The 25,525-nt window shown below is 63.7% G+C and overlaps 2 protein-coding genes across 4 annotated transcripts; both read left to right on the top strand.

Moving 5' to 3' along the window:
• Positions 1-819: 819 nt before the first annotated feature.
• LOC128794249 (laminin subunit beta-1-like) lies at positions 820-14,945 on the top strand. 3 transcript variants are annotated; one of them, XM_053953992.1, is made up of 35 exons: positions 820-876; positions 3,028-3,077; positions 3,578-3,753; positions 3,858-3,981; positions 4,091-4,164; positions 4,271-4,459; positions 4,537-4,600; positions 4,675-4,880; positions 4,961-5,081; positions 5,279-5,467; positions 5,593-5,772; positions 6,155-6,267; positions 6,385-6,464; positions 6,712-6,868; positions 7,064-7,216; positions 7,316-7,474; positions 7,556-7,677; positions 7,800-7,920; positions 8,408-8,594; positions 8,781-8,924; positions 9,319-9,550; positions 9,897-10,060; positions 10,149-10,373; positions 10,781-10,995; positions 11,081-11,177; positions 11,639-12,017; positions 12,101-12,285; positions 12,357-12,586; positions 12,672-12,875; positions 13,229-13,373; positions 13,459-13,666; positions 13,755-13,896; positions 14,112-14,288; positions 14,379-14,535; positions 14,676-14,945. In XM_053953992.1, the coding sequence occupies exons 2-35, from the start codon at positions 3,047-3,049 to the stop codon at positions 14,807-14,809; spliced, it is 5,484 nt and encodes a 1,827-aa protein (XP_053809967.1). In that variant the 5' UTR covers positions 820-876; positions 3,028-3,046; the 3' UTR covers positions 14,810-14,945. The 3 variants fall into 3 exon arrangements, with proteins under 3 accessions (XP_053809967.1, XP_053809968.1, XP_053809966.1); XM_053953993.1 differs by lacking the exon at positions 820-876 and adding an exon at positions 1,258-1,377; XM_053953991.1 differs by lacking the exon at positions 820-876 and having other exon boundaries at positions 2,204-3,077.
• A 170-nt stretch (positions 14,946-15,115) lies between these two features.
• Positions 15,116-25,391, top strand: LAMB2 (laminin subunit beta 2). Its single transcript, XM_053953873.1, has 33 exons — positions 15,116-15,295; positions 15,466-15,629; positions 15,721-15,856; positions 16,048-16,121; positions 16,223-16,411; positions 16,487-16,550; positions 17,447-17,649; positions 17,737-17,857; positions 18,156-18,344; positions 18,415-18,594; positions 18,671-18,783; positions 18,873-18,952; positions 19,030-19,165; positions 19,340-19,495; positions 19,607-19,734; positions 19,816-19,933; positions 20,049-20,241; positions 20,316-20,459; positions 20,566-20,797; positions 20,873-21,036; positions 21,116-21,337; positions 21,883-22,097; positions 22,190-22,286; positions 22,355-22,727; positions 22,799-22,983; positions 23,060-23,301; positions 23,369-23,572; positions 23,665-23,809; positions 24,113-24,320; positions 24,401-24,542; positions 24,632-24,808; positions 24,883-25,042; positions 25,127-25,391. Exons 1-33 carry the CDS (start codon positions 15,238-15,240, stop codon positions 25,261-25,263), a joined length of 5,349 nt encoding a protein of 1,782 aa, XP_053809848.1. The 5' UTR covers positions 15,116-15,237; the 3' UTR covers positions 25,264-25,391.
• Positions 25,392-25,525: the final 134 nt, after the last annotated feature.

Below are 25,525 nucleotides of genomic sequence, written 5' to 3'. Positions count from 1 at the left end.
GGCAGCGTTGAGACACTGATGATGGAGGGCAGAGCTGCTGGCAGATCTCTGGCCATGGAGCTGCCCCCGGACAGGCCATCTCCCCGGGCAGTCCCGGGCCACCCCCACGCGTTCAGCTCTGGGGCAGAGGAAGGGATTGCAGCTTGGCATGGAAAGTCAGAGAAGCCTTCAGGAGGTGCCTGGACATGGGCTGGGATACCTCTCCCGTCCTTCACATCCCACTGAGAATCCCTCCCTCACACTTTTGCTTCACTTTTCAAGGCCAGAGATCCTGTTACAGTTGCCTTTATCGGGCCTCTTTGGATCTCCTCAGAGCAGATAAGGTTTGCTTGGCAAGATCCCTTGACCTAGACAGGCTGGCCAGTGCTAATGGCTCTTTATCAGCTCATCTCTGCCAGCTCTCCCAGCTCAGAAGGTGGTAGTGGTACCTGACCACCAGCCTGCACTGCTGGACCCTTGCCAGGCACAGCCTGGCCCCTCTTCCAGGCTTCCAAGTGCCTTGCATGGCTATGGGGAGCTGGTAGTGCACTGTGCACAGCATCTCTTGTCCTGCTGAGGTGCCTGGCTGTCTCAGGGTGTTCCTGGGGGCGTGGGTTTTGGCATCCCTATGGCTGAGAGCTGCTTCTTTGTCTGTCCATGACCTTGTTTGGCAGCGGGTGGCCAGAGCGTGGCCTTGGCGTGGAGAGCACACAGCTCCTCTTCCTTCCTTTGCCCTCGGCCTTGGCTAATAAAAGGCACTATTCCTGCGTGACAGCGAGGTCTCTGTGGAACCCGGCCCTGGTGCACAGCCGTGCTCCCTGCAGGGCTCCAGGGCTGCCGGCTCAGCACCCAGCCCGGCCAGTCCAGAGGATCCCCGACAGCACCGACCAGCACAGGGTGAGTGGGGCATGGCGGTGCCCACCGTGCCAGCACTGGGTGTGAACAGGATCCATCTGGCATTAGTACCGGGTAGTGCAGTGCAGGGCTTCTGGTACTGCTGCTAGAGATGTGTCCTGAAGAGGCACAGACGGGCCCGTGCAGTGCGGGGCGAGTCCCAGCCAGGCTGCCTGTCTCAGCAGCCCCACGTGCTGCACAACCGGGCACAGCAGCCCTGTGGGAATGCTGTGCCTTCTCCCGGCCAGCCTAGGTACGGGACACTGCTGTGTCACACGTGGGCCACCGCCAGCGTGTACCTTCCTCTGCCTCACCTTGGCTAAAGCTCGGTGCGGGCAGGTCCCTCCCCTCGCCTGGCACGGCTGCCGGAGGAGGAGACAGGCACCGGCCGCCCTCCTCCAGGAACAGCAGCTGAGCCCAGCCCGAGCCCAGCGGGCCTCCGACTCCGCAGCCCACCCGGGCCACCGGCCACCTGCCCAGCACCCCAGGCTCCCACGGGCACAGGTAGGAGCCGGTGCGCCGTAGGGGAGACCCTGGGCACGGCACAGCTCTGGGGCATGGCACAGCCCTTGGCACACGGCACACCTCCATGGCACGGGCTGGGAGCTGGCAACTGGCATGAGGCAGCACACAAGGAAGGAGCTGTGGGGTCCTTTGGCAGTGACAGGTTGGGTACCCCCACCCCTACCATGCGTTTCTTGTGGCTGACGTGTGCCGGACTTTGCCCAGGGAGCTTCAGCAGTGGGGAGGGACAAGGTACCTTGGGAGGGACGTTCCCATCCGGCAGCATCGTCGCCGTGCCCGGGTGAGTTCATGGCAGAGCAGATGCCCTGCACGGCTCCACCCTACAGCATAGCCGTGCAGGTGCCTTCGCTATGGGCCATCCCCACCTGAGGCAACGAATGATGCAGTGACCCCTGTGTAGCTGCACCCGCCGGTTCCTGGAGCATCAGGCACCCACCGCGCCATGCTGCCCCCCACGCCTCACTGCCAGTGGCGGCAGGCACGTTCCTGCCGCGCCGTGCCGGGAGCCCAGGGAACGCGGTGCCTCCGGCTCGCCAGCCCACGAGGCGCCCTTTTGTTCGCCGGCGGGGCCCACCGTGCGCCTGGGGGCCGGGGCGTGCCCGGGCTGCCGACGCCTGGCCGGCCTGGCCTCCGCGGGCGGGCGGGCGGCGGGGGCCTCCAGGCAGAAGGAATCGGCAGTGACATTCCCGTAGCCTGGAGACCGCCGTCCCTTTCAGCGGGCAGCCCATTTGAATAAGAATCGTACACGGGGAAGGGGGGCCACCAGCCGCCATCCCATCGCTGCCCTTGCCCCAGCTCATTTCTGCGCGCCCAGCCCAGGGGCAGCGGGTCCCACGCCGCCCTCGCCCCTGGCCTTGGTCCCGCCGGACGCCGCAGGACGCCAGGTACAGGGGGTTCGCGGGGCTCGGGGACCCTCGTGCCAGCACGTGGCTCTGCACCACCTTGGCTATCGCCCTGGTATGGCTTCGAGCGGGGCGGGTGCCAGAACGGAGTCGCGGCTTCCCCCGCCGCCCCGAGCCCCCTTGCCCTGGGCTGGCTCCGTGCGGGGGACAGGAGAGATGTGTTTGGGCAGAGCCGAGACCAGGCTTTGATCCAGCACTTGTGAGGCTGGGAGCGGGAAGAACCGGGAGAGAAGGAAACACAAAAGACAGTTCCAACCTAAATTTAACAGTGGGACCCTGGCCAGAGTCAGGGACGCCCTTGCCCAGCAGGCTCCAGCGTTCCTGGCTCCCCTCCCGAGCTGGCCCTGGCCCGGTGCTGGTACACCCCAGGGACACTAGTGACTCTCAGAAGGATAGATACATTCTGAGCCAGGCAGGATGGGGCATGGCACAGTTCGTGCCAGCCCTGGTGGGGCATAGCATGGCTGTGTGCCTGGATATGTGTGTGACAGTCCCCCAGAGCTGCTCAGGTGGACACTGCATGTCATCCCGGAGGACTTTCAGACTCAACTGCCTCAAATGACCCTCATTCCTCGTGTTGTCCCCGGAAAGCACCAGCATGCCAGTGTGGGGGGGTGCATCCTGGACTGCACAGTCGTGCTAGAGCCAGGAGAGGACAGGCACCAGCCACCCTGCACCGCATGCCATACCCTGTGCCCTATCGCAGTGCTATCTCATGTTCCACCAGGCAGATCCTGTGGTTGCCCATGGACCTCTTGGTGCTTGCTTTCCTCCTGGGTAAGCATTGGCCATGGGGGCACCCTGCATACCCACACTGCTGGGAGCTGTGGTGGTTCAGGGACCCCAGTCTGGGTGGAGGGTGCTGGGCAGTGGAGGTGGTGGCAATGGTGATGCTCCCTGCCTGGCAGTGTCTGTAGCCTGACTGCCACAAAATCCAGCGGGGAATCCAGGCTGCACTAAGCCCTGTCGGGATTAGCAAGCGCCTGACCTGGCTCCTGACTCCCTGCGGCACTTCTCAGCACCCTGGGGCTGTCTGGGCCCACAGGAGCACGGGCAGCCCAGCCCCCCACTCACCCTGCTCTCTGCCCCTGGTCACGAGGCTGCGGCGCTGCTGCCAGCACCTTTCCGGATCATGGAGCTTCATGCTGCATCAGTGGGTCGGGATGCAGGGACGGGATGGGATGGGACAGCTGGGGGTGGGGTGGGTGCATGGGGGAGCAGAGGGTGCCCAAGCACCCCAGCGCAGCCCCCAGCCTGTGCCCTCATGCTCTCTGCAGTCGGGGGACTGGTGGCAGGGGGCAGGCAGGAGCCTGACCTGAGCCATGGCTGCGCCCGCGGCAGCTGCTACCCAGCCACTGGGAACCTGCTGGTGGGGCGAGCCACCCGCCTGAGTGCCACCTCCACCTGTGGGCTGGACGGGCCCCAGGAGTACTGCATCGTCAGCCACCTCCAGGTGAGCCCACCCAGCCCCAGAACAGCTCTGACATAGATCCATGGAGCCAGGCGCTGGTGTAGCTTCCAGTCGCCCATCCCTGATGGTGCCACTCCCTGGCACAGGACTCGGAGAAATGTTTCACCTGTGACTCACGTGACCCGTCCCTGCCTGAGAGCCACCGCATCGAGAATGTCATTTACCTGAGCGGCCCCCATGACCAACGGACCTGGTGGCAGTCCGAGAATGGTGAGGTCAGGGTGGCAGTGGGGTTGCCCCATATGCATGTGCTGCGGGGCTGCATGGCCATGGGGGTCATTCCCAGCCTCAGCCATCTCTGTCTCTCTCTGTCTCCCAGGTGTGGAGCATGTCAGCATCCGCCTGGACCTGGAGGGCGAGTTCCACTTCACCCACCTCATCATGAAGTTTAAAGTGGGTCCTGGCACATGGATGCCTGGGATGGGATGGAATGGTATGGGACAGGATGGATCTGGAGGGGCTGTGGGTCTGGCCCCCATCCCATCTGGATGTCCTGCAGACCTTCCGCCCCGCGGCCATGCTGGTGGAGCGCTCAGCTGACTTTGGGCACACCTGGAAGGTTTACCGCTACTTTGCCTACAACTGCTCCAAGCTCTTCCCTGGAATCCCCAACCAGCCCCTGGGGCTTGTGGATGAGGTGCTTTGTGACCAGCGCTACTCTGAGATTGAGCCGTCCAGCCATGGAGAGGTGCGTGGGGATAGGGTGGTGCCGAGCAGGGCCAGAGGTCTGGGTGGAATGGGATCACCCATTCCTTCCTCTCACAGGTCATCTTCAAGGTGCTGGACCCCTCCATCCCTGTAGCAGATCCCTACAGCCCAGACATCCAGGGTATGTCACCGGGCGTGTGGGGGATGCAGGGTTGGCTGGTGTCAGGGCAGGTGCTAACAGTGACACTCCCCCAGACCTGCTTCGTGTCACCAACCTGCGGGTGAACCTCACCAAGCTGCACACGCTGGGGGACAACCTGCTGGACTCACGGCGGGAGGTGCTGCACAAGTACTACTATGCTGTGGATGAACTGGTGCTGCGCGGGAGCTGCTTCTGCCATGGCCACGCTGCCCACTGTGCCCCAGCACCGGGTGCCCCGACACCCTCTGTCCCCGGCATGGTGAGGCGCACGCACCCACCAGCGCAGCATGCTGCCCCATGGGACCAGGCAGCCACACTGAGCTGGGTGCTCCCCCCCAGATCCACGGGCGCTGTGTCTGCGAGCACCACACACAGGGGCTGAACTGTGAGCGCTGCGAGGATTTCTACCACGACCTGCCCTGGCGCCCGGCCGAGGGCTCCAGCACCAACGCCTGCCGCCGTGAGTGCCAGAGCTGTCAGGAGGTGCTGTGCCAAGGGTTCTGGGGTGCTGCAGGATGTACTTTGGGGAGCTTTGCAGTTGTGGTGTTGCATATCAGAGTAAGGGGAATCCAGGCAGGGGAGGTTTGGCACTTGGGATGCTGCCTGCCAGATGCGGGCTGTGGTGCCACATGCCATGCCATGGTGCTGTCCCTGCAGGCTGTGACTGCAACGAGCACTCACGGCGGTGCCACTTTGACATGGCCGTGTTCCTGGCCACGGGGAACACCAGTGGAGCTGTGTGTGATGACTGCCAGCACAACACCATGGGCCGTCACTGCCACCTCTGCAAGCCCTTCTACTACCGGCACCCTCGCTCCGACATCCGGTCCCCCACTGCCTGTGCCCGTGAGTGTCCTGGGACCCCAGCCCCACAGCTTGTCCCAGCCCTATGGCTCCTGGTGCCAACTGCCCCGGTCTCACAGCTCCTAGTGCCAGCAGCCAGAACTCCTGATGATCCTCTCTCTTGGCAGCGTGTGATTGTGATCCAGCAGGCTCGCTGGATGGAGGTGCCTGCGACGGGCACACGGACGTGGCGCTGGGCATGATTGCGGGGCAGTGCCGCTGCAAGGAGAACGTGGCCGGTCCCCGCTGTGACCGCTGCCGGCACGGCGCCTATGGCCTCAGCCATGGCGACCCACAGGGCTGTCAGCGTGAGCTGGGAACCAGGGATGGCATGGGAGAAGGGATGGGGATGGGGGGATGATGCAGGAATGGGGATGAAGGGGTGAAATTGGAGGGACGGGGAATGAAGGGATGTTGATGGAGGAATAGGGACGGGATGGATGAAGATCGAGGGATGGAGATAGAGGTATGGTGATGGAGGGATGAGGATGGAAAAATCTGGGATAGAAGGATAGAGATGGAAGGATGTAGGATGGAGGGATGTGGCATAGTTGTATGAGAAGGGATGGAGGGATGGTGATGGAGGGATGGGGATGGAAGGGATAAAGATGGATGGATATGGGATGGGGAAGGAGGGCCATGGGCTGCGGTCCCACTGGCACCCCCTCACATGTGCATGTGTGGGGGCAGCATGCAGGTGTGACCCACGGGGTACGGTGGCAGGCAGCTCCCCGTGTGACCCCATCAGTGGGGACTGCTACTGCAAACGCTTTGTGGCTGGGCGCTCCTGCAGCCAATGTGTGGTGAGTGCCCCAGCCTGCCCCACACCATACCTGTGGGACTGACTGTCCCCAGCCCCATGCAACCCCCAGGGCTGGGTTGGCCCCACACCTGCCCTACATGTCCCCTCCTCACTGCAGCCCGAGTTCTGGGGTCTGAGCTATGACGTGGGAGGCTGCCGGCCCTGTGCCTGCGACTTCGGGGGAGCCTACAACAACCGGTGGGGCCCAGCACAGCACCTGGAGGGTCAGGGGTGGGGGTGAGAATGGGAACAGGGCTGGGAGTCACACATCAGGGGAGGGAGGGATGGGGACAAGGCTGGGGAAATATGGGGGCTGGGTTGGAGGGAGAGAGAGAGGGATCTCTATCCCCAGAGAGGGAGGGATAGGGACAGAAATGGAAGTAGGGATGGATGAAGACACAGACAGACAGAAAGACAGATAAAAGGACAGGATGGTCACCCCCAGGTGCTCCATGGACGATGGGGCATGTCCCTGCCGTCCCCACATCATGGGGCGGCAGTGTGACCAGGTACAACCCGGCTTCTTCTGTGCCCCCCTCGACTACTACACCTATGAGGCCGAGCAGGCCATTGGCCATGGCCACAGCCACCCTCAGCTCCCGGTGAGTCTCCCTGGGGGTCACTGTGCTTGTGCATGGCTGTGACTGTGCACCATGATCCATGCATAGCTGTCGCTGTGCTCTATGCATGGCTGTCACCCTGTCCTGCATGTGGTTGTTACCATGCCCTGTGCATGGCTATCCTTGTACACGTCTGTCCCTGTGCATGGCCACCATCCCCTGACCCCATCCCTGCAGGGTGCCATTCGGGTGGAGGTGCCCCAGGACTGCCTGGAGTATGACACCAGGGAGCCGCCGGGGCGGAAGGGACGCTCACGGCATCAGCACAGCCCGCTCCGCGCTCCCCAGCCCCCTGTCCCCTCACGCCGCAGCCGCCAGCAGCCCCCCAAGGTGAGCCCTGGGGTGGTAGGAGAGGGCACAGTGAGGCACTGCAGGGCAGAAGTGGCTGCGGGTAAAGCCAGGGCCAAAGTGTGCCGGTTCCCTGCCCAGCCGGATGTGGAGGAAGTAGTGCCGGACAGTGCCGGGCGCATGGTGACGTGGACAGGCTTGGGGTTCGCCCGGGTGCGGGACGGGGCTGGCCTGACCTTCCGCGTGGACAACGTGCCCTACCCCATGGACTACGAGCTGCTGCTGCGCTATGAGCCCGAGGTAAGCACGGCCACAGCCATGGCCACGGCGTGTATGGCACAGCACAGCACAGCCCTGACACTGCCTTGCCTGTCACCACAGTCAGCCGAGGACTGGGAGGCCGTGGTCAGTGTCAGCTCCCGGGTGCTGCCCACCAGCTCTCGCTGTGGGAACCTGCTGCCCTCCGAGCAGATGTACCGTGAGAGTCTGCCCCACAGCCAGAGGTGCACTGGGATGGGCTGGGGTGGGCTGGCGTTGGGAACAAGGGAGGTGGTTGGGTCCTGCTGCTATCCTTTTGCTGTCTCCATGGCCCTGCTGTGCCCATGCAAAACCCGACTCTGTACAGGTACGTGCTGCTGTCCCGGCCCTTCTGCTTTGAGCCCAGCACCCCTTATGAGGTGACCATGCGGCTTCAGCGGGCCGGTGTCACCCAGCGCCACCCTGGTGCCTTCATCCTCATTGACTCGGTGAGGGGGGTCACACTGCACCTTGTGCCTGAGGCGTGGCAGGGGTGGGATCATGGGCAGGGACAGGGAACCAGATGCTGGAGTGGGAAGAGACTCTCCTCTGGGGATGTACACGAGGTCGGGATGGGGATGAGATGGGATGAGATAGGAGGGGATGGAGATGGGGTGAGATGGGGATGGGGGGAATGGGAAAGTGGATGTTGAAGGGGAAGGGAATATCAATGAGACTGGAGATTTAGATAGAGTTGGGGTTGGCTTAAGGATGTCAGCGTGGAAGGGGATAAGGAAGTTTCTGGGGATGGCAATTTATATGGGAATATCAATGGAGCTGGGGATGTCAATGGAGCTGGGGCTATTGATGGAGCTGGGGTAGTTGACCCCAGCAGCATTGGGACTGTCCTGGAGCACATGGATCCAGCCTAGTGGTACGTCCCACAGTGGAGGCTGGCTATGCCCCCCAGCCCCATCTCCTCTTCCCTTCCCCCAGTTGGTGCTCCTGCCACGGGTGTCAGAATTGCCAGGGTTCCACGGGGCGGAGGCAGCAGCGCGCCAGGAGGAGCTGGAGCGGTACCAGTGCCTGGAGGTGTTTCGTATGGCCCCCCCCCATCCCCTGGCCCAGGCCTGTGCCCGCCTGGTCTGCAGCGTCTCAGCCCTGATGCACGGCGGGGCACTGCGTGAGTGGGGAGCCTGCAGGGATGGGACCGACGAGTGGGCAGGGGTGGAGCCCTGCCTGGGGCAGTGGGTCAGGATATGCCCATGCCCTTATCATGGTGGGCAGGAGAGCAGTGGCAGGGTGTGGGCAGGGCGTGGGCAGGTGCAGACAAGGCAGCCCTGGCCCCATGCTGGTTCTGCTCCCGCAGCCTGCCAGTGCGACCCACAGGGCTCCCGCAGCAGCGAGTGCCAGGTACAAGGCGGGCAGTGTGAGTGCAAGCCCCATGTCATTGGCCGACGTTGTGACCACTGTGCCCCAGGCAGCTACGGCTTTGGGCCCCTGGGATGCACCCGTGAGTAGTGGGATTTTCATTTGCCAGGAATTGATGTCTCTGCTGTCTGTCTGTCCAGCCATCAGCACCCTCTTCACTGCCCTGCTCACTTGTCTGTCTGGCCCTCTGTCTGTGCATGTGTCCATCTCAGCCCTGCTGTCCTGCAGCCCATGGGTTCAGTCACAGTTATCCATCCATCCATCCATCCATCCATGAGCTCCCTGTGAGCATTGTGCTGTTCTGCACTCTCTCATCTGTCCACCCATGTTCTTGTGGGCCTATGTGTCCACATGAGCCCTTCTGTACCACAGCCCTTAGAGTGAGCATGTTCTGGGTGCTGGTCCCCTGCCTGTCTGTCTGTCCATCCCTGTGTCCCTGCATCTATATGCCTGACCTGAGCTGTGCCGCCTTGCAGCCTGCACCTGCTCCCCTGAGGGCTCAGTGTCCCAGCTGTGCGACAAAGTGAGTGGGCAGTGCCGGTGCCAGCCTGGCACCGTGGGCCGGCAGTGTGACCAGTGCCAGCCCGGCCACTGGGGCTTCCCTGCCTGCCGGCCCTGCCAGTGCAATGGGCACGCCGAGGAGTGCGACCCCCGGACGGGCACCTGCCTGCGCTGCCGCGACCACACCAGCGGACGGCATTGTGAGAGGTGAGCCAAGGCCAAGAGGAGGGGATGGTGTGGCATGGTGTGGCATAGAATGGGGCTGATACAATGGAGTAGGACAGTATGAGATATGATGGTATTGGATATGTTGGAATGGTGGGATGGATTGAGGTGGGCTGCATAGATATGATGGGATAGATATAATGGGATGGGATGGGATGGCATGGTGTAGGATGGGATAGATATAGTGGGATGGGATGGGATGGGATGGATACAATTGGTTAGGATCGGGTGAGATATGATGGTATGGGATTCGATGGAATGGGATGGGACGGTGGGATGATATATGATGGATGGGAGGGACCCATTGGGTGCCCCCTCGTCCTTTCAGGTGCCAGGACGGTTACTATGGGAACCCTGTGCTGGGCTCGGGACAGCAGTGCCGGCCCTGCCCCTGCCCTGGCTACCCTGGCACACGGCATTACCACGGGAGCGCCTGCCGTGCGGACGATGAGACACACCACATCGTCTGCCTCTGCGCCCCTGGATACACGGGTGAGGGTCAGAGTGGGCACACAGGGCATCAGAGACCCCCTGCATTGGGGCTGCAGGACACCAGCACCTATAGCCCCCCTCTCTGCAGGGCCCCGCTGTGACCGCTGCTCCCCTGGTTACTTCGGGGCTCCGGAAATGGAGGGGGGGGAGTGCCGGCCCTGCCAGTGCAACAACAACATCGACGCCAGCGACCCAGAGGGCTGCGACCCCCGCACGGGACAGTGCCTGCGCTGCCTGTACCACACCGCTGGGCCACGCTGTGCCCAGTGTCAGCCGGGCTACTACGGCAACGCCCTGCAGCGCAGCTGCCGGCGTGAGTGGGGCAGGGGGGTCTGCGGGGCTGGGGCTGCACATGGGGTTTGGGATGGGGGGGTTGAAGTGATGCAAGGGTTCAAGGCAGTGATGAGGTGTGGGGCTGTGGTTGGGTGTGGGGTGATTGAGGTTGGATCAGGGAGAATTTTGGGGTGTTGTGGGGCTAGGGTTCAGGGCCAGGAGATATCTGGGGCTGTTAGATGGGCATGGGGCTGTGCCCGGGCAGGGGACAGGGATCAGGGTTGGTGGGGGTGTTGGGATCAGAAGTGTTGGGGCTGTGCAGGGGTTTGAGGCTAGGCAGACTGGGGGGCACTGGGGTCAGGCAGATTTGGGGTGCTGGGTCCAGCAGCACACTGCCTGAGGAGTGGGTATGGGCTGAGCCCCACATGGCCACCCACCCTTCTGCAGGCTGTGGCTGTGACCCACGGGGTACACTGGCCTCCCACTGCACCGATGGCACCTGTGATTGTGACCGTGGCACAGGAGCCTGTGCCTGCCGCCCCAACGTTGTGGGCAAGAGCTGTGATCGCTGCGCACCCCACTTCTGGAGCCTGGGGGGGGCAAGGGGCTGTGAGCCTTGTGGCTGCCACCCCACACATGCCCTGCACCCTGCCTGTGACACAGTGAGTCCCCTGGCACCCTGGTACAGCTCCACTGCCCTCCTGGAATCCAGTGAGTTGCACAGTGAGCACGACACTGTTGCTGCAGGTGACAGGGCAGTGCCAGTGCCGGCCTGGCTTCGGGGGTCGTGTCTGTTCCCAGTGCCAGGAGCACCACTGGGGAGACCCTGAGCAGGAGTGCAGAGGTGGGAGTACATCCCAGGGACTGGGGGAGCAGGGGCTCCGGGGACAGGGGATATGGGGGAGACTCTGGGTGCATGGTGAGACTCTAGGGAAATGGCGGCCCTGGGGACATGGTGGGAGACTCTGAATGTGGGACACTAAGGAGACAGTGGGACACTGGGGACACAAGGGACTCAGGAGATCTTGGGAATGTGGTGGAACACTGTGGGTGTGGTGGACTTTGGGGAAACAGCGGGATGCTGGGGACATGGTGGAACACTGAGGACATGGTATGTCTCTGGGGACATGCAGGACTCAGGGGACCCAGAGTACTTGGTGGAACTCTGGGGACAACAGAAGATGCTGGGGATAGATTGGATTCTGGAGACACGGGGGAATATGGTGGGATGCTGGGACATGGTGTCAGTCTGGGGGCATGGGGCTCCATGGGAAGGCTGGGACACACCAACAACTGTCTCTGCAGCCTGTGAGTGTGAGCCGCTGGGTGCTGAGAGCCCACAGTGCGAGCAGGACAACGGGCAGTGCCGGTGCCGGCTGGGATTCGGGGGACTGCGCTGTGACCGCTGCCAGCGGGGCTACCAGGAGCCCTTCCCCCACTGCTCGCCCTGCCACCCTTGCTTTGGGCGCTGGGACCTGGCCGTGGGCAGCCTGCGGGAAGGGCTGCAGCGCCTTGGGGCACAGGTGCAGGCACTGAGGGAGGGGGGATCTGCACTCCCACTCAGCCCCCGTCGCCTGCGGGAGCTGGAGGAGGCTCTGGGGCACGTGGAACAGCTGCGGGGAGAGGGAGACAGCCCTGGTAGTCCCCTCCTCGATGGATTGCCCAGGCAGCTGGATGGCACCAGGCAAGTGTACATGTAGGGCTGGGGTGGAGGGACCCCCTTCTTGTCTCCTCCCAGAAGTTTGAAGCCATCCTCCCTACCCAAAGGATGGAGTTGGACAACTTCTGGAAGCACCTCCAAGAGTTGGAGCAACACCTAGACCAGCTGGCACAGGCGGATATGCAGCACCATGGCCAGCTAGCTGAGCTGAGCCGTGAGCTGGGAGGTCTCAACCGAACCACCTCCCACCTTCAAATCCTCCTCAGCACTGTAGCGGCAGCCGGATTCAGCGGTAGGAGCAACCAGCAAGGTTTGGGTTTGGTGGCAGCCATCCTGGCCAAACCCTAACACCTGCACCCGCAGAGTCTTACCGCAGCATCCTGGCATCGATGGAGGCCTCACGGCAGGCGGAGGTGGTGGCCAATGGCACAGCTGGTGAGCTAAGTAGGGTGCAGATGACACAGCAGGCAACTGAGCGGGCACTGCAGCAGCGGGGCAATACTTTCCACCGTGGCACAGCCGCAGCCCGGAAATCCTTGCGGGAGACACAAAAACGGGTGATGGGACTCAACGTTGCCAGGATCAACGAGAAGGTGAGAGCAGGACTGGCAGAAGTGGTGTGGGCATCACCCGCCATGTAGTGTTGAGCTGCCATTTCCACCATTGGCACCATCACAGATTTGTGGGGCACCCGGAGACCGGAGCTGCAAGCATGCATCTTGTGGAGGAGCCTTGTGCCGAGACCGTGTGGGGACAAGGCATTGCGGTGGCATTGGGTGTGCAGGGGCACTGCCTATCTCAGCTCGAGCCCTGAGCAGTGCCCATAATGCCTCAGAGCAGCTGGAGGTGGCATTAGGGCAGCTGGGTGTTGTGGCACAGAAGGTAGGGGTGGTTACTCCATGGCACTTTCTGGGGTCCTCTTGGGTCCCTTTTGTATGTCCTGTTTGTGCCCTTTCCATGCCACTTTGCATGACCCCCTTCTATGTCCTGTTTTTGCCTTTTCCATGCCCCCAAGCATGTTAGCTCTGTATGTGTCTCTTACACCCATTCAGAGATGCCTCTTGTGCCACTTGTGTGCGTGCCCCCTTGGGCCACTGCTGTACCCTCTGTCCTCTTGCACCCCCCTTGCATGCTCCTTTGCAGGCTCACATCTTGTCCCCTCGTACCCCCTGCTCACCCCGAATGCCCCCTTCTGGGGCTGCCCTATGCCCCCTGCTCAGCCTGGTGCCCCTCAGATGCAGGAGGTGCAGGAGCTGGCACGGGGGGCACGCAGCAGGGCAGAGGAGGCGCTGGGGCGCTCTCAGGCCGCCCGCAGCCGTGCAGAGAAGGCGACAGCCCAGCTCCGGGACTTCATCCGCCGAATCAAGGCCTTCTTGGCAGGTAGTGACAGCCCTGGGTGGGCACATGGGCATGGCAGGACTCAGAGAGCCCACCCTGAGCCCACCCTGCTCTCCTGTCCCCACAGAGGAGGGAGCTGACCCAGGCAGCATCGAGCTGGTGGCCCGGCAGGTGCTGAACATCTCCCTGCCCAGCAGCCCTGGACAGATCCAGGAGCTGCTGTGGGAGATGCGGGAGAGCATCAGCCAGCTAGAGGGGGTGGACGCAGTTCTCAACAGCACTGCAGAGGGGCTGGCTGTGGCACGGGATCTGCTGGCACAGGGACAGGAGGCCAGGCAAGTGGTGGGGGCATGCTGGGGCAGGCAGGGGATAGGGTCAGTCCCCGTGCAGTGGCAGGGGCTGGAGCTGCCTGTGCTGCTGCAGGGAGCGAGCAGAAGGCATAAGAGATGAGCTGGTGGGGACACAGCAGGCACTGGAGGTGGCACGGACACAGGCGATGACAGCAGGGAGCACCCTGCAGAGTGCCAGGGATGCCATCCAGGTGGCTGAGAACAGAGCCAGGGAGGTGAGGAGCATGGGCTCGGAGAGTGGAGCTGGTACCACTGGGAGTAATGGGACCAATGCTGTGGAGAGCAAGACTGATGCCTTGGGCACATTATGGGTAGGGAGGCTGGCGCTGGGGAAATGTGGCTGACATTGGGCAGGTGCCAGGGCAGTGGGGCTGGCACCATGGGCATGGTGGTTGCTGTGCCTGCTGCAGCCAGTGTCCATACCTGCCAGGCGGAGCGCAGGCTGCAGGTGCTGGACAGGAAGGAGTCGCAGGTGCAGAGGCGGCTGCGGGAACTGGCACAGCGCATCACCACCCTGCAGGAGCGCGGCCAGGATGCTCGCCACATGGCCCAGCAAGCCAAGGATGGGGCACAGCGTGCCACCACCACCTCGGGGACGCTTAGCCAGGTGAACTCCATCCCTGCCTGGTTATGCATGGCACCAAGCAGGTACTGGGTGCTGCAGGTGCTCAGTCTCACCATGCCCTTGTGCCGTCAGGACCTGGCACAGGTAACACAGCGTTATGTGGTGCTGAAGAACCGGGTGGGCATGCTGGACAGGGTGTCTGGTGGGGCCCTGCAGCGTGTGTCGCAGCTGATGGCAGAGGCCCAAGACCTCCTGGATAAGGCCAGCAACAGCAAGAGGAAGCTGGAAGGTGAGAGGGAGTACATGGTGGGGTATATTTCCTGCCACCTCCACATACATCTTCCTGTGTCCCCCTGGGCCCATCCCACCGGGTGTCCCGATGGTGACATGGTGGGAGGCTGCACTGTGACCATGTTGCCCGTCCCGCAGACCTGGAGCAGCGCTTTGGGGCCAATGAACGGACAATGGCGGCAAAGGTGACACGACTGCAGGCTTTGGAACGGCAGGTCACCGGCCTGTTGCAGGAGATCCGGGAGAGGGCCAACGCTTACGCCACCTGCTAGGGACCACTGGCGGGACCGGGCGCCGGTCCTGCCCCGCCGCCCCGCAGGTCCTCGAGCCCGGGAGTCCCGTCCACTCTTCAGGTGCCTTTAGTGCGGGCGCGCCTGCAAATAAAGCCCTAAACTGTGTGTGCCCGTGTCCGATGCCTTCTGCCTAGCCTGCTCCTGCCTCCTCCCGCCTCTCTCGGCCGGCCCGCTCCCCCGCTCCAGCCGGGATCCGCCCCGCGCTTTCCGCGCAGCCCCGAGCGCTGCGCCTGCCGCCACTTCGGAGGGGCCGGGAGGGACCGGGAAGGGGACCGGGAAGGTACTGGGAACGGGAACGAGAAGGGGAACCGGTGAGTCAGGACAGGACGGGACGGGACCGGCAGGCACCTGCCGAGCGCCCCCTTTGCGCGCCCTTTGCGCCCCTTTCCGTCCCGTCGCGCCCCGCGATGCGGAGCCCGGCGAAGCGGAGCCCCGCCGTCCTCCTGCTGCTGCCGCTGCTGGCCGGTGAGTCCGTGCCCCGCGCCGCAGCGGGGCCGGTGGGCGCCAGGGTCCGGCCCGGCCCCGCCGTCCCGTTTCCGGGCGGCCGCGGAAGGGGCCCCGAGCGCGGCGGGGGGAAACCCGGCCCCGGCCCCCCCCCCGCCCCGCAGCGCCCTCAGCCGCCCGCCGCTCCGCAGGGCTGGGGGTGGCCCTGGCCCCCGACTCCCCGCAGGGCTGTGCCCGCGGTAGCTGCTACCCGGCCACCGGGGACTTGCTGGTGGGGCGAGCAGCCCGCCTAAGTGCCACCTCCACCTGCGGGCTGCGCCGGCCCCAGCCCTACTGCATCGTCAGCCACCTCCAGGTGAGTGGGACGGGGCCTGGGAGGGCCAGACGAGGATGAGGGGCACGGGACAGGGTTGGGGACATACGTCATTGAGCCTGCCAACTCGCAGGAGGAGAAAAAGTGCTTCATCTGCGACTCGCGGCGGCCCTACGATGCCCGCACCAACACCAACAGCCACCGCATCGAGAATGTGGTCACCAGCTTTGCCCCTCGCCCCAAGAAAGCCTGGTGGCAGTCAGAGAACGGTGAGTAATGGGTGGGGATGGTGGAGCATCCTGTCCTGTCCCGGGGGGCTCTCCTTCCCTTCCTCCCACACTGAGGAAGTGTGACTCAGCCTGTGGCCACGGCCGCTCCCCTGGACCACTGCCGGGTGGGGGGGACGAACCCCTGGGACCTGTGAGTGGGTGCTTCCACTTGTCACACTTGTCACCCCTAGGTGTGGAGCACGTCAGCATCCAGCTGGACCTGGAGGCTGAGTTCCACTTCACCCATCTCATCATGACCTTCAAGGTGGGTCGCAGTGTGTGGGTATCCAGGCTGGGACAGGACTGGATGGAACACGCCCTCAGGGACTGTGGGGCTAGCTCCTGTCCCACCTGGGTGTCTCGCAGACCTTCCGCCCCGCGGCCATGCTGGTGGAGCGCTCAGCTGACTTTGGGCAGACCTGGAAGGTGTATCACTACTTCGCCTACGACTGCGCTGCTTCTTTTCCCCACATCCCCCATGGGCCCCCACGCCGCATTGATGATGTCGTCTGCGAGTCCCGCTACTCTGACATCGAGCCCTCCACTGAGGGGGAGGTGAGACCCTAGTAGTGTCCCAGGAGAGTCAGGGGATCCCCTGCACTGCTCTCATCACCTTGCTGTTCCTTCCAGGTCATCTACCGGGTGCTGGACCCTGCCATCCCCATCCGGGACCCCTACAGCCCTTCCATCCAAAGTGAGTTGCCAGCCATCTGGGCTCCTGCTTGGCTGCTCTATTTTGGGCATAGCTATTTTGGCTGCACTCTCCCTGCTCTGGGCCCTACACAGGGATCAGGACCTGATCCCAAGTCTGCGGGGTCTTGGACCCCTCTGCACCCTGCCCTGTGAGAGCAGCTGAAGGTCAGGCTGCATTGGGTTAAATGGAGGAGGATGGCTGTGCCACGGCTGAGTCCAACACCAGCTGTGGTTCGAGATGGGGAGTCAGGCTGGGCACGGGACACAGTGGGTTAATCACCCACCCAAGGCTAAATTTAGACTGGGAGCAGGAGGGGAGGAATCTGCAGGGCAGGGCTGCTGGGAAACTGCAGTTCTGGGAAAGCCATCCTGTCTTCCCAAGGCCCCCAGGCTGCGTGAACCAGGCACAGCCATCTCCTGGGAATGGCCCCCAATGGTGTGTGCCCTGAGACATGTTAAGGTGCTGTGCCAAGGGTGTTGTTCTGCACTGGTGGGGTCCCAGCCTGCCTCTGCTGTGGGAATGCAGAGCCCACGCACAGCCAGACTGTGCACAGCTACGTGTGTGGGAGCTGAACCCCCACAGCTACGTACAGCCCAGCCTGGCCACATGCAACCACGTGCCTGTGAGCCAAACCATGCACAGCCCCGGGCCAATACTGTGTGATATAGACAAGCACAACAGTCCAGCCTGATATTGTGCAGCCCTGCATGGACGCCCCATGCCATGCATGGCCCATCCCAGCCGTGCCCAGCAAAGCAGAGCCATGCCCAGCTCCTGTGAACCACCCACAGCCTCCTGTGCCATGCACAGCCCAGCCCAGCTGTGCCCGGCAGAGGGGAGCTGTGCATAGATGTGCCCAGCCACCCTGTGCCAACAGGGGTCTCTCCCTACCCTAGACCTGTTGCGTGTCACCAACCTGCGGGTGAACCTCACCAAGCTGCACACGCTGGGGGACAACCTGCTGGACTCACGGCGGGAGATCCGGGAGAAGTACTACTACGCGCTCTACGAGCTGGTGATGCGCGGGAACTGCTTCTGCTACGGGCACGCTTCTGAGTGCGCTCCGCTCAGCGGGGCCCCTGCCACCGCCGATGGCATGGTAGGGCAAGCCAGGCCTGTGTGCCCTGCTGGAGCTGGGTAGCTGTGTCGCCTAGTCCCGCAGCCCCTCACCGTGGCATCCTGGTAGGTGCACGGGCGCTGTGTCTGCAAACACCACACGCAGGGGCTGAACTGTGAGCGCTGCGAGGACTTCTACCAAGACCTGCCCTGGCGCCCAGCCGAGGGCTCCAGCACCAACGCCTGTCGCCGTGAGTGCCCCTGCTGGCACCAGCTCCTGGCACAATCCCGGTGCCAGAGCTGCCAGGCCATGCTGTGGCAGAGGTTTTGGGGTGCTGTACAGTGGGATGTGGTTTGGTGGTGACTGGCATCATGCAGACTGGCTGAGGGTGTCTGGGGTGCCAGAGCTGTACTTTGGGGAGGTTTGGGATTGTGGTGCTGCATGTCATAGCAAGGAGAGCCTAGGCAGGGGAGGTTTGGCATTTGGGGTGCTGCCTGCCAGATGCGGGCTGTGGTGCCACATGCCATGCCATGGTGCTGTCCCTGCAGGCTGTGACTGCAACGAGCACTCACGGCGGTGCCACTTTGACATGGCCGTGTTCCTGGCCACGGGGAACACCAGTGGAGCTGTGTGTGATGACTGCCAGCACAACACCATGGGCCGTCGCTGTCACCTCTGCAAGCCCTTCTACTACAAGGACCCCACCAAGGACCTGCGGGACCCCGCCGTGTGCCGAGGTCAGTGTGTGACAGGCTGTGCAGGGTGGTGCCTTGGTGGTCACAGTGCTCACCCTGCCTGTCTCCCCAGCCTGCGACTGTGACCCTGAGGGTTCTCTGGATGGTGGGCTATGTGACAGTGCTGATGACCCAGCCAGGGGCCTGATTGCGGGGCAGTGCCGCTGCAAGGAGCATGTGGCTGGTGCCCGCTGCGACCGCTGCAAACCCGGCTTCTTCGGCCTCAGCACCGACAACCCGCAAGGCTGCCGGAGTAGGTACCAGGGTGGCACCTATTGGGGTCAGGCGTGTGGTTTGGCATTGCTGGAAACTGCTGGCTCTCCATGCAGGGTGCCAGTGTGACCCCCGTGGCACAGTGGCTGATGGCAGCCGGTGTGACCCTGTCAGTGGGGAGTGCTTCTGCAAGCGGCTGGTGACCGGGCGCAGCTGCAACCAGTGCCTGGTGAGTGGGGCTGTGCCACGGCCCATGCACAGTGCTCAGGACTATAGTGCACAGACAGCTGCTCTTTAACACTCTGTGACCCTCTGCAGCCCGAGCACTGGGGTCTGAGCCATGACCTCCCAGGCTGCCGGCCCTGTGACTGCGATGTGGGAGGTGCCCGCAACAACCTGTGAGTCTTTGTGGGGATGCAGAGGGCAAGGGCCACCCCTCCTGGCATCAGGGCTCATGGTGCTGCTGGACTACCAGGTGTGCCATGGGGACGGGGCAGTGCCAGTGCCGCAGCCATGTGATAGGACGACAGTGTGAACAGGTGGAGGCCGGTTTCTACCGCATCAACCTGGACCATTACACCTATGAGGCGGAGGATGCACGGCTGCATCAGGTAAGGAGTGAAGGTGTCCCTGGGGAGGACATCAGGCAGAGTAGTGCAGTGGGTGCCCCTTTGCAGGGTACCCAGACCAGCAGGCAGTGGTCTTCCTCCCTACTCAGGGCAGAGCAGTGTCTGCTGGCCAAGGTGATTTTTAGGGTCCCATCTCACAACACCTGCTTGCACCAGGGCTCAGTGGTGGAGCGTGAGCCTCCCCGAGACCATCCAGCTTCCTGGACAGGGACAGGCTTTGCCCGCATGCTGGAAGGCGGCTGGGTGGAGTTTCATGTGAGTGATGTGCCTTTCTCCACCGAGTATGATGTGGTCATCCGCTATGAGCCCCAGGTGAGCGCCAGATGGTGAAGCCAGCAGTGTGATATATTGCCAGACTGGGAGGTAGTGGTGGGGAGTTCCAGATGGTGAGGCTTTTTAACACTGCCCCTTCTCGGCTGCTAGCACCCAGAGGCCTGGCAGGAGGTGGGGCTGAAGGTGCTGCGCCCCAGCCCTGTCTCTGCCAGCAGCCCTTGTGGAAACACCATCCCTGCCGATGACCAGCTCTCCACCAGCCTCCCCTCCGGTGCCAGGTAAACACCTCAGTAGGGCTGGGCTTGCTGGGGCTCACTGGAGGCACATGGCTGCCCTTACTCTGTTTTGCCCCCATCTAGGTATGTGGTGCTGTCCCAGCCCATCTGTCTGGAGCAGGGTGTCTCCTACACACTCCGCCTGGAACTGGGCTGTGCTGCTGCTCATCAGGATTCCACTGCCAGTGTGCTCATTGATTCGGTGAGGGGCAGACAGGCAGTGGGATGGGGGATAGCAACCCTTCAGGGGCATGGAATGCAGCCATAGGAAGAACAGGGAGAGAGGGACATGACGTCCCACTGACTTTGCCCTGCAGCTGGTGCTCCTGCCCCGTTACTCCTCACTGGAGATGTTCATTGCGGGTGACCCCAACTCTATGGAGCGCCGGGAAACCTTTGAGCGGTACCACTGTGCCCAGCCTTTCCACGCTGCAGGGCCCTCGCCTGTGGCTGAGCCTTGCTCCAGCCTCCTGCACAGCCTCTCGGCCATCCTGCATGACGGGGCGCTGTGTGAGTACAGCCGCACACCCTGTCCTGCACCCTGTCCCACAGCAGCTGATGCTGACCCTGCTCTCTGCCTACAGCCTGCCTCTGCGATCCCCAGGGCTCGCTCAGTGCCGAGTGCCAGCCCCAGGGTGGGCAGTGCCAGTGCAAACCCAACGTCATGGGACGGCGCTGTCACCGCTGCTCTCCAGGAACCTTTGGCTTTGGGCCTGGTGGATGCCGACGTGAGTGCCACTGGGAAAGGAGCCTGGGCATCCCAGGGCTGGGGGCATGGGGAAGGGATGCTCTCTACAGCTCGGGGGCAGACACTGTGGGTGCTGTGCTTTCCAGCATGCCAGTGCAGCCGTGAGGGTTCAGTGAGCACCATCTGCGATAGCACCACCGGGCAGTGCCCCTGCCGTGAAGGCACCCATGGCCCACGTTGTGACCGCTGCCAGCCCGGCCACTGGGGCTTCCCTGTCTGCCGGCCCTGCCAGTGCAATGGGCACGCTGAGAACTGTGACCCTCGGACAGGCAGCTGCCTGCGCTGCCGTGACCACACAGATGGTGAAAGGTGCCAGAGGTAGGTGGGGTACGTGGCCAGACTGGGGCAGGGTGCTGCCAGCAGCCCTGGCTTCTGCTGACCTCCTGCCTGCAGGTGTGCAGCCGGACACTTTGGGAACCCAGCGCTTGGCTCCGGGCAGCACTGCCGGCCCTGCCCCTGTCCTGAGGGGCCCAGCACCCCCCGCCACTTCGCTGCCTCCTGCTATCAAGACAGCCGCTCCCAGCAGGTCGTCTGCCACTGCAGCCCTGGGTACACAGGTGGGTACCTGCCACGGCACTCTCAGTGCCTTCTGGGGTGCCCTGTCCCCAGGCACTGCCCAGCGCTCTGTGTCAGCAGGTTCCCGCTGTGATGAGTGTGCCCCTGGGTACTATGGGGACCCTCTGCAGGGCGGGCGCTGCCTGCCCTGCCAGTGCCACGATAACATCGATGTGACGGACCCAGAGGCGTGCGACCGGCGCACAGGGCAGTGCCTGCGCTGCCTCTACAACACCGCCGGGCCCCACTGCGCCGAGTGCCAGCCCGGCTTCTATGGAGATGCCACAAGACACAGCTGCAGGCGTGAGTACCCACTGCCATGCCAAGACAGACTTGCCTCCAGGGCCTGACACGTCTCTGGGGACAATGTGCACCAATGGCTGCCCCTGCTCGTGCACAGGGCTGTGGAGTCCCTGCAGCCCTGCCCTGTAACAGGGTTGTCTCCTCTGCCCAGGCCCAGCACTGTGGCCCAGTCCCTGTCCCCAAGTCCAACTTATTTCATCCCATCTATATCCTATTCTCATGCCCATTCTCGTCCCCACTGCCATCCCAATCCCCTGCTATCCATCGTCCTCATCCTGTTCTTATTCCTGTTCTATCCTGACCCTGGTCCCATCTCCATCCCATCCCTACCAGTGGTCCTCATGCTGTGCACATTCCACCTCCATCCAGTCCCCACCCCATCCTTGCCCAATCTCTGTCTCCATCCTGCTTCCACACTCATCCATCATCATACAACTCCTGCTCTGTCCCCATCAGAACTTCCATCCCATCTCCATCCCAATCTTATTCCCATCCTTGTCTTCATTCCTTCATCTCTATCTCTGCTCAGTGCCTCTTGGTTCCAGGTTGCTCCTGCAACCCCCTGGGCACTGATGCCAGCACCTGTGGGCCCCAGCAGTGCCACTGTGACAGGCACAGCGGGCAGTGCCACTGCTTGCCCCATGTGGAGGGCCAGAGCTGTGACCGCTGCAGCCCCAACTTCTGGAACCTGGCCAGCGGGCAAGGCTGCCAGCCTTGCGCCTGCCACCCCCAGCACTCCCTGACACCCACCTGCAACCAGGTGAGACATGACAGGGACAGGGGCTGGGGGGATGGGATGGGGCTGGGGGTGTGCTGCAGCAGTGCCAGCCTCGGCCATGCCATGTCTGTCAGTTCACAGGGCAGTGCTCCTGCCGGCCAGGCTTTGGTGGCCGGACTTGCACCGACTGCCAGGAGCACCACTGGGGTGACCCACGGCAGCAGTGCCGAGGTGAGAGCCGGTGCCAGTGGGGGGACCACAGTGGACCCAATGGTGCCCTGACACTACTTTCCCTGCAGCCTGTGACTGTGACCCCCGTGGCATAGCCAGTGCCCAATGCCACCGCAGCAGTGGCCACTGCGACTGCCGGCCTGGCATCTCTGGAGTCCGCTGTGACCAGTGTGCCCGAGGCTTTGCTGGCACCTTCCCTGCCTGCCAGCCCTGCCACCCCTGCTTCGGGGACTGGGACCGTGTGGTGCAGGATTTGGCCGCCCGTACCCGAGCGCTGGCAGAGCGGGCCAGCCTCCTGCAGCACACCGGGGCTGCTGGCGCCTTCGAGGGCACCTTCCGTCAGCTGGAGGAGAACCTGGCCACTGTACGTGATGTGGTGGCCACCCGCAACACCACGGCTGCTACCGCTGCCCACTTGACACACACCATGGAGGGGCTGCGGTGAGCACTTGGCACAGGACACGGCTCCCAGGGTGGCCGTAGGGGCAGCTTTTCACCCCCTTCCTTTGCAGGCGGCAGATCGAGGAGGCAACTGAGAGGCTGACACGGGTGGAAGGGGAGCTGACGGCTGCTCAGGATGCTAACTTCAATGCCAGCCATGTGCTGAACACTGTGGACCGGGGCGCCCGCGCCCTCAACCACAGCCTGCAGGACTTGGAACAACGGCTACACACCCTCAAGACCTCCAATTTCCTTGGTGAGTCACACCACAGAGCCAGGCCAGGGTGGTCAGGCCATGGCCAGGGGTCTGACAGTGTCCCTGCCCCCGCCAGGTGCCTATGACAGTATTCGCCAGTCCTATAAGGAGTCACAGGAGGCCGAGCGCCAGGCGGACGCCTCCACCCGTGCCGTGCCCAGCCCTGTCAGCATCTCGGCAGCCACTCGCCACCGCACTGAGCAGCTCCTGGCCAGCCAGCGGGATGACTTCAATCGCCACAATGCAGCCAGCCGGCGGGCACTGATGGACCTGGCAGCAAGGGCACAGGCGCTGAGCCTGCACCCGCTCAACGAGAAGGTGGGACGTAGGGAGGGAACTGGGGGAATGGCACCCAGAACTGCCCTGATCCCGTGCTGCCTTGCAGGTCTGCGGTGTGGTGGGAGATGTGCCCTGTGCTGAGAGCCCTTGTGGGGGTGCCGGGTGCCGGGATGAGGATGGGGGACGACGCTGCGGTGGTCTGAGCTGTGGTGGAGCCGTGTCCAAGGCTGACAGTGCTCTCGACCGGGCACGCCATGCCCAGGAGGAGCTGCGTCAGGCTGCCAGTGACATGGCCCAGCTATCCCACAAGGTGTGTGGCACATGGGCGCTGGTGGGATCTGGTGGCACAGCCACGCTCTGCAGCCCTTGGGGCTGGCACCAAGGGTCTCTGCCCGTGCTCAGGTGGCAGAGGCCAAGGGGAAGGCAGACGAAGCCCGGTTGCGAGCACAGGCAGCCCTGGACAAGGCGAACCAGACCAGGGCCCGTGTGGAGAGCTCCAACAAGGAGCTGAGGGAGCTAATCAGCCATGTCAAGGCCTTCCTGAGCCGTGAGTGCCGGCATGCCGGGAGGGCTGGCCACCCCTACCCAGGGCTTTGTGGCTCTGCACCTGCACCACACTGCACCGACCCTGCACTGCGCTGCACTGCATTGTTCCGACACTGCATGTGGGCTGTGCCACCCCTGCCCCATGCTGCACTGCATGGTCCTTGCCCTGCCCCAACCATCCTGTGCCCTCCAGCCATCTCTGGCCCCCCCGTGCCCTGTCCCATGTTCCCCTCTGCCCTTTGGTCTGCCTGCCCCCTTCACCCTGGCGTGCTGTAGGGAACACACTGACTGCTTCCACCTGCAGAGGAGGGGGCTGATCCTGAGAGCATTGAGGTGGTAGCCAGTCGGGTACTGGAGCTGTCACTCCCCGCTGCACCGGACCAGATCCACCGCCTGGCCGAGGAGATCAAGACGCGGGTGCGCAGCCTGGCCAGCGTGGATGCCATCCTGGAGCAGACAGCCAGTGACGTGCAGCAGGCTGGGCAGCTTCTGCAGGATGCCCAGCGGGCCAGGTGAGCCCAGGGACGTGAAGACACAATCCCTCCGAGGACCCCAGCCGGGGCTATGCTGAGGCCTTGCTGTGTGGCCGCAGGTCACGGGCAGAGGGAGTGCGGGGCACGGCCGAGGCAGTGCGGCAGGCGCTGGAGGAGGCGCGGCAAGCCCAGGGCATGGCTGAGCAGGCACTGCAGCAAGCTGCCGGTGACATCCAGCACAGCGAGAGTGCCCTCAGCATGGTAAGAGCCCCATCCCTATGACCACGGGACCCCATCCCCACCTTGTGATCAGAGCGACCACACCAAACTCCCATGCCACCCATCTCCAGATGCAGACCCAGACAGGAAGTGCAGAGCAGCAGCTGGCAGGTGCCATGGAGCAGATCGGGCTCCTGGACAGGCAGACCGATGCCCTGAAGGTGAAACGTGCAAACAACAGCCTGGCAGCCACACGTGCCCAGGAGGCGGCCAGCACTGCGCGGGACCGGGCTGGCGAGGCCAAGCAGGTGGGTGATCAGGGGGCACCAGTGTTAGCAGGGGTCCCCTGGCGATCCTGCTGACCAGCCCCGCTGCCCAGCAGGTGCTGGAGGGGCCACTTCGGGACCGGTACCGGACAGCACAGGAGCTGGTGGAGCACCGGGCGCAGGGCGTGCAGCAGGCGGGCAGCCGGGCACAGCAGTTGCGGGAGGAGGCCGCAGGGCTGCTGCAGGATGCTCAAGGCAAGCTGCAGCGGCTGCGAGGTGAGGCCAGAGGGGGGACGCTGGGGCGGTGGTGGGGGCAGTGGTGGGAGGCCAGGCTGACTCACGTTCTCCCTGTTCCTGCAGCACTGGAGGAGGAGTACGAGCGGAACGAGCGGGTGCTGGATGCCAAAGCAGCCCAGCTGGGAGGGCTGGAGGCCAGAATGAGGGAGGTGCTGGCCACCATCAACCAGCAGGTCCAGATCTACAACACCTGCCAGTGATCCCCCGGAGGGGCCTGGACCCCCCTGGAGCACCCAGCCTCCTGCCGCCCAGCCTCCGCCTGCCCCGCAGCGGTAGGCGGCGTGGGGGCTGCAGGGTACCCCCGTGTGAATAAAGTTGCAGAGCAAGAGCGCCTCACCTCCGCCCCGTGCCGTGGGCCGTCTGCCACGGGGGGCCACAGCGGCTTCCCCCGGGGTGGGAGCTGGCCGCCGCCGGGTGTGGGGCACAGCGGGGCTTGGGGTGGGGCGGGAATGGGCAGCGGGA

The sequence above is a fragment of the Vidua chalybeata genome, chromosome 12 (assembly GCF_026979565.1).
Source record: "Vidua chalybeata isolate OUT-0048 chromosome 12, bVidCha1 merged haplotype, whole genome shotgun sequence".
Taxonomy (NCBI): domain Eukaryota; kingdom Metazoa; phylum Chordata; class Aves; order Passeriformes; family Viduidae; genus Vidua; species Vidua chalybeata.
The sequence above is the reverse complement of the archived record's forward strand: the minus strand, read 5'-3'. Positions and strand labels throughout refer to the sequence as shown.

What these genes read in the sequence shown, in the direction of transcription:
- LOC128794249 (XM_053953991.1), top strand. Translation starts at nt 2,981, where the DNA reads ATGCCATACCCTGTGCCCTATCGCAGTGCTATCTCATGTTCCACCAGG. An exon ending in CGACCCACAGGGCTGTCAGC is followed by an intron (nt 5,773 to 6,154) that starts GTGAGCTGGGAA and finishes GTGTGGGGGCAG; the next exon opens with CATGCAGGTGTGACCCACGG. An exon ending in CCTTCATCCTCATTGACTCG is followed by an intron (nt 7,921 to 8,407) that starts GTGAGGGGGGTC and finishes CCCTTCCCCCAG; the next exon opens with TTGGTGCTCCTGCCACGGGT.
- LAMB2 (XM_053953873.1), top strand. Translation starts at nt 15,238, where the DNA reads ATGCGGAGCCCGGCGAAGCGGAGCCCCGCCGTCCTCCTGCTGCTGCCG. An exon ending in GGAGGTGCCCGCAACAACCT is followed by an intron (nt 18,953 to 19,029) that starts GTGAGTCTTTGT and finishes CTGGACTACCAG; the next exon opens with GTGTGCCATGGGGACGGGGC. An exon ending in CAAGCTGCAGCGGCTGCGAG is followed by an intron (nt 25,043 to 25,126) that starts GTGAGGCCAGAG and finishes CTGTTCCTGCAG; the next exon opens with CACTGGAGGAGGAGTACGAG.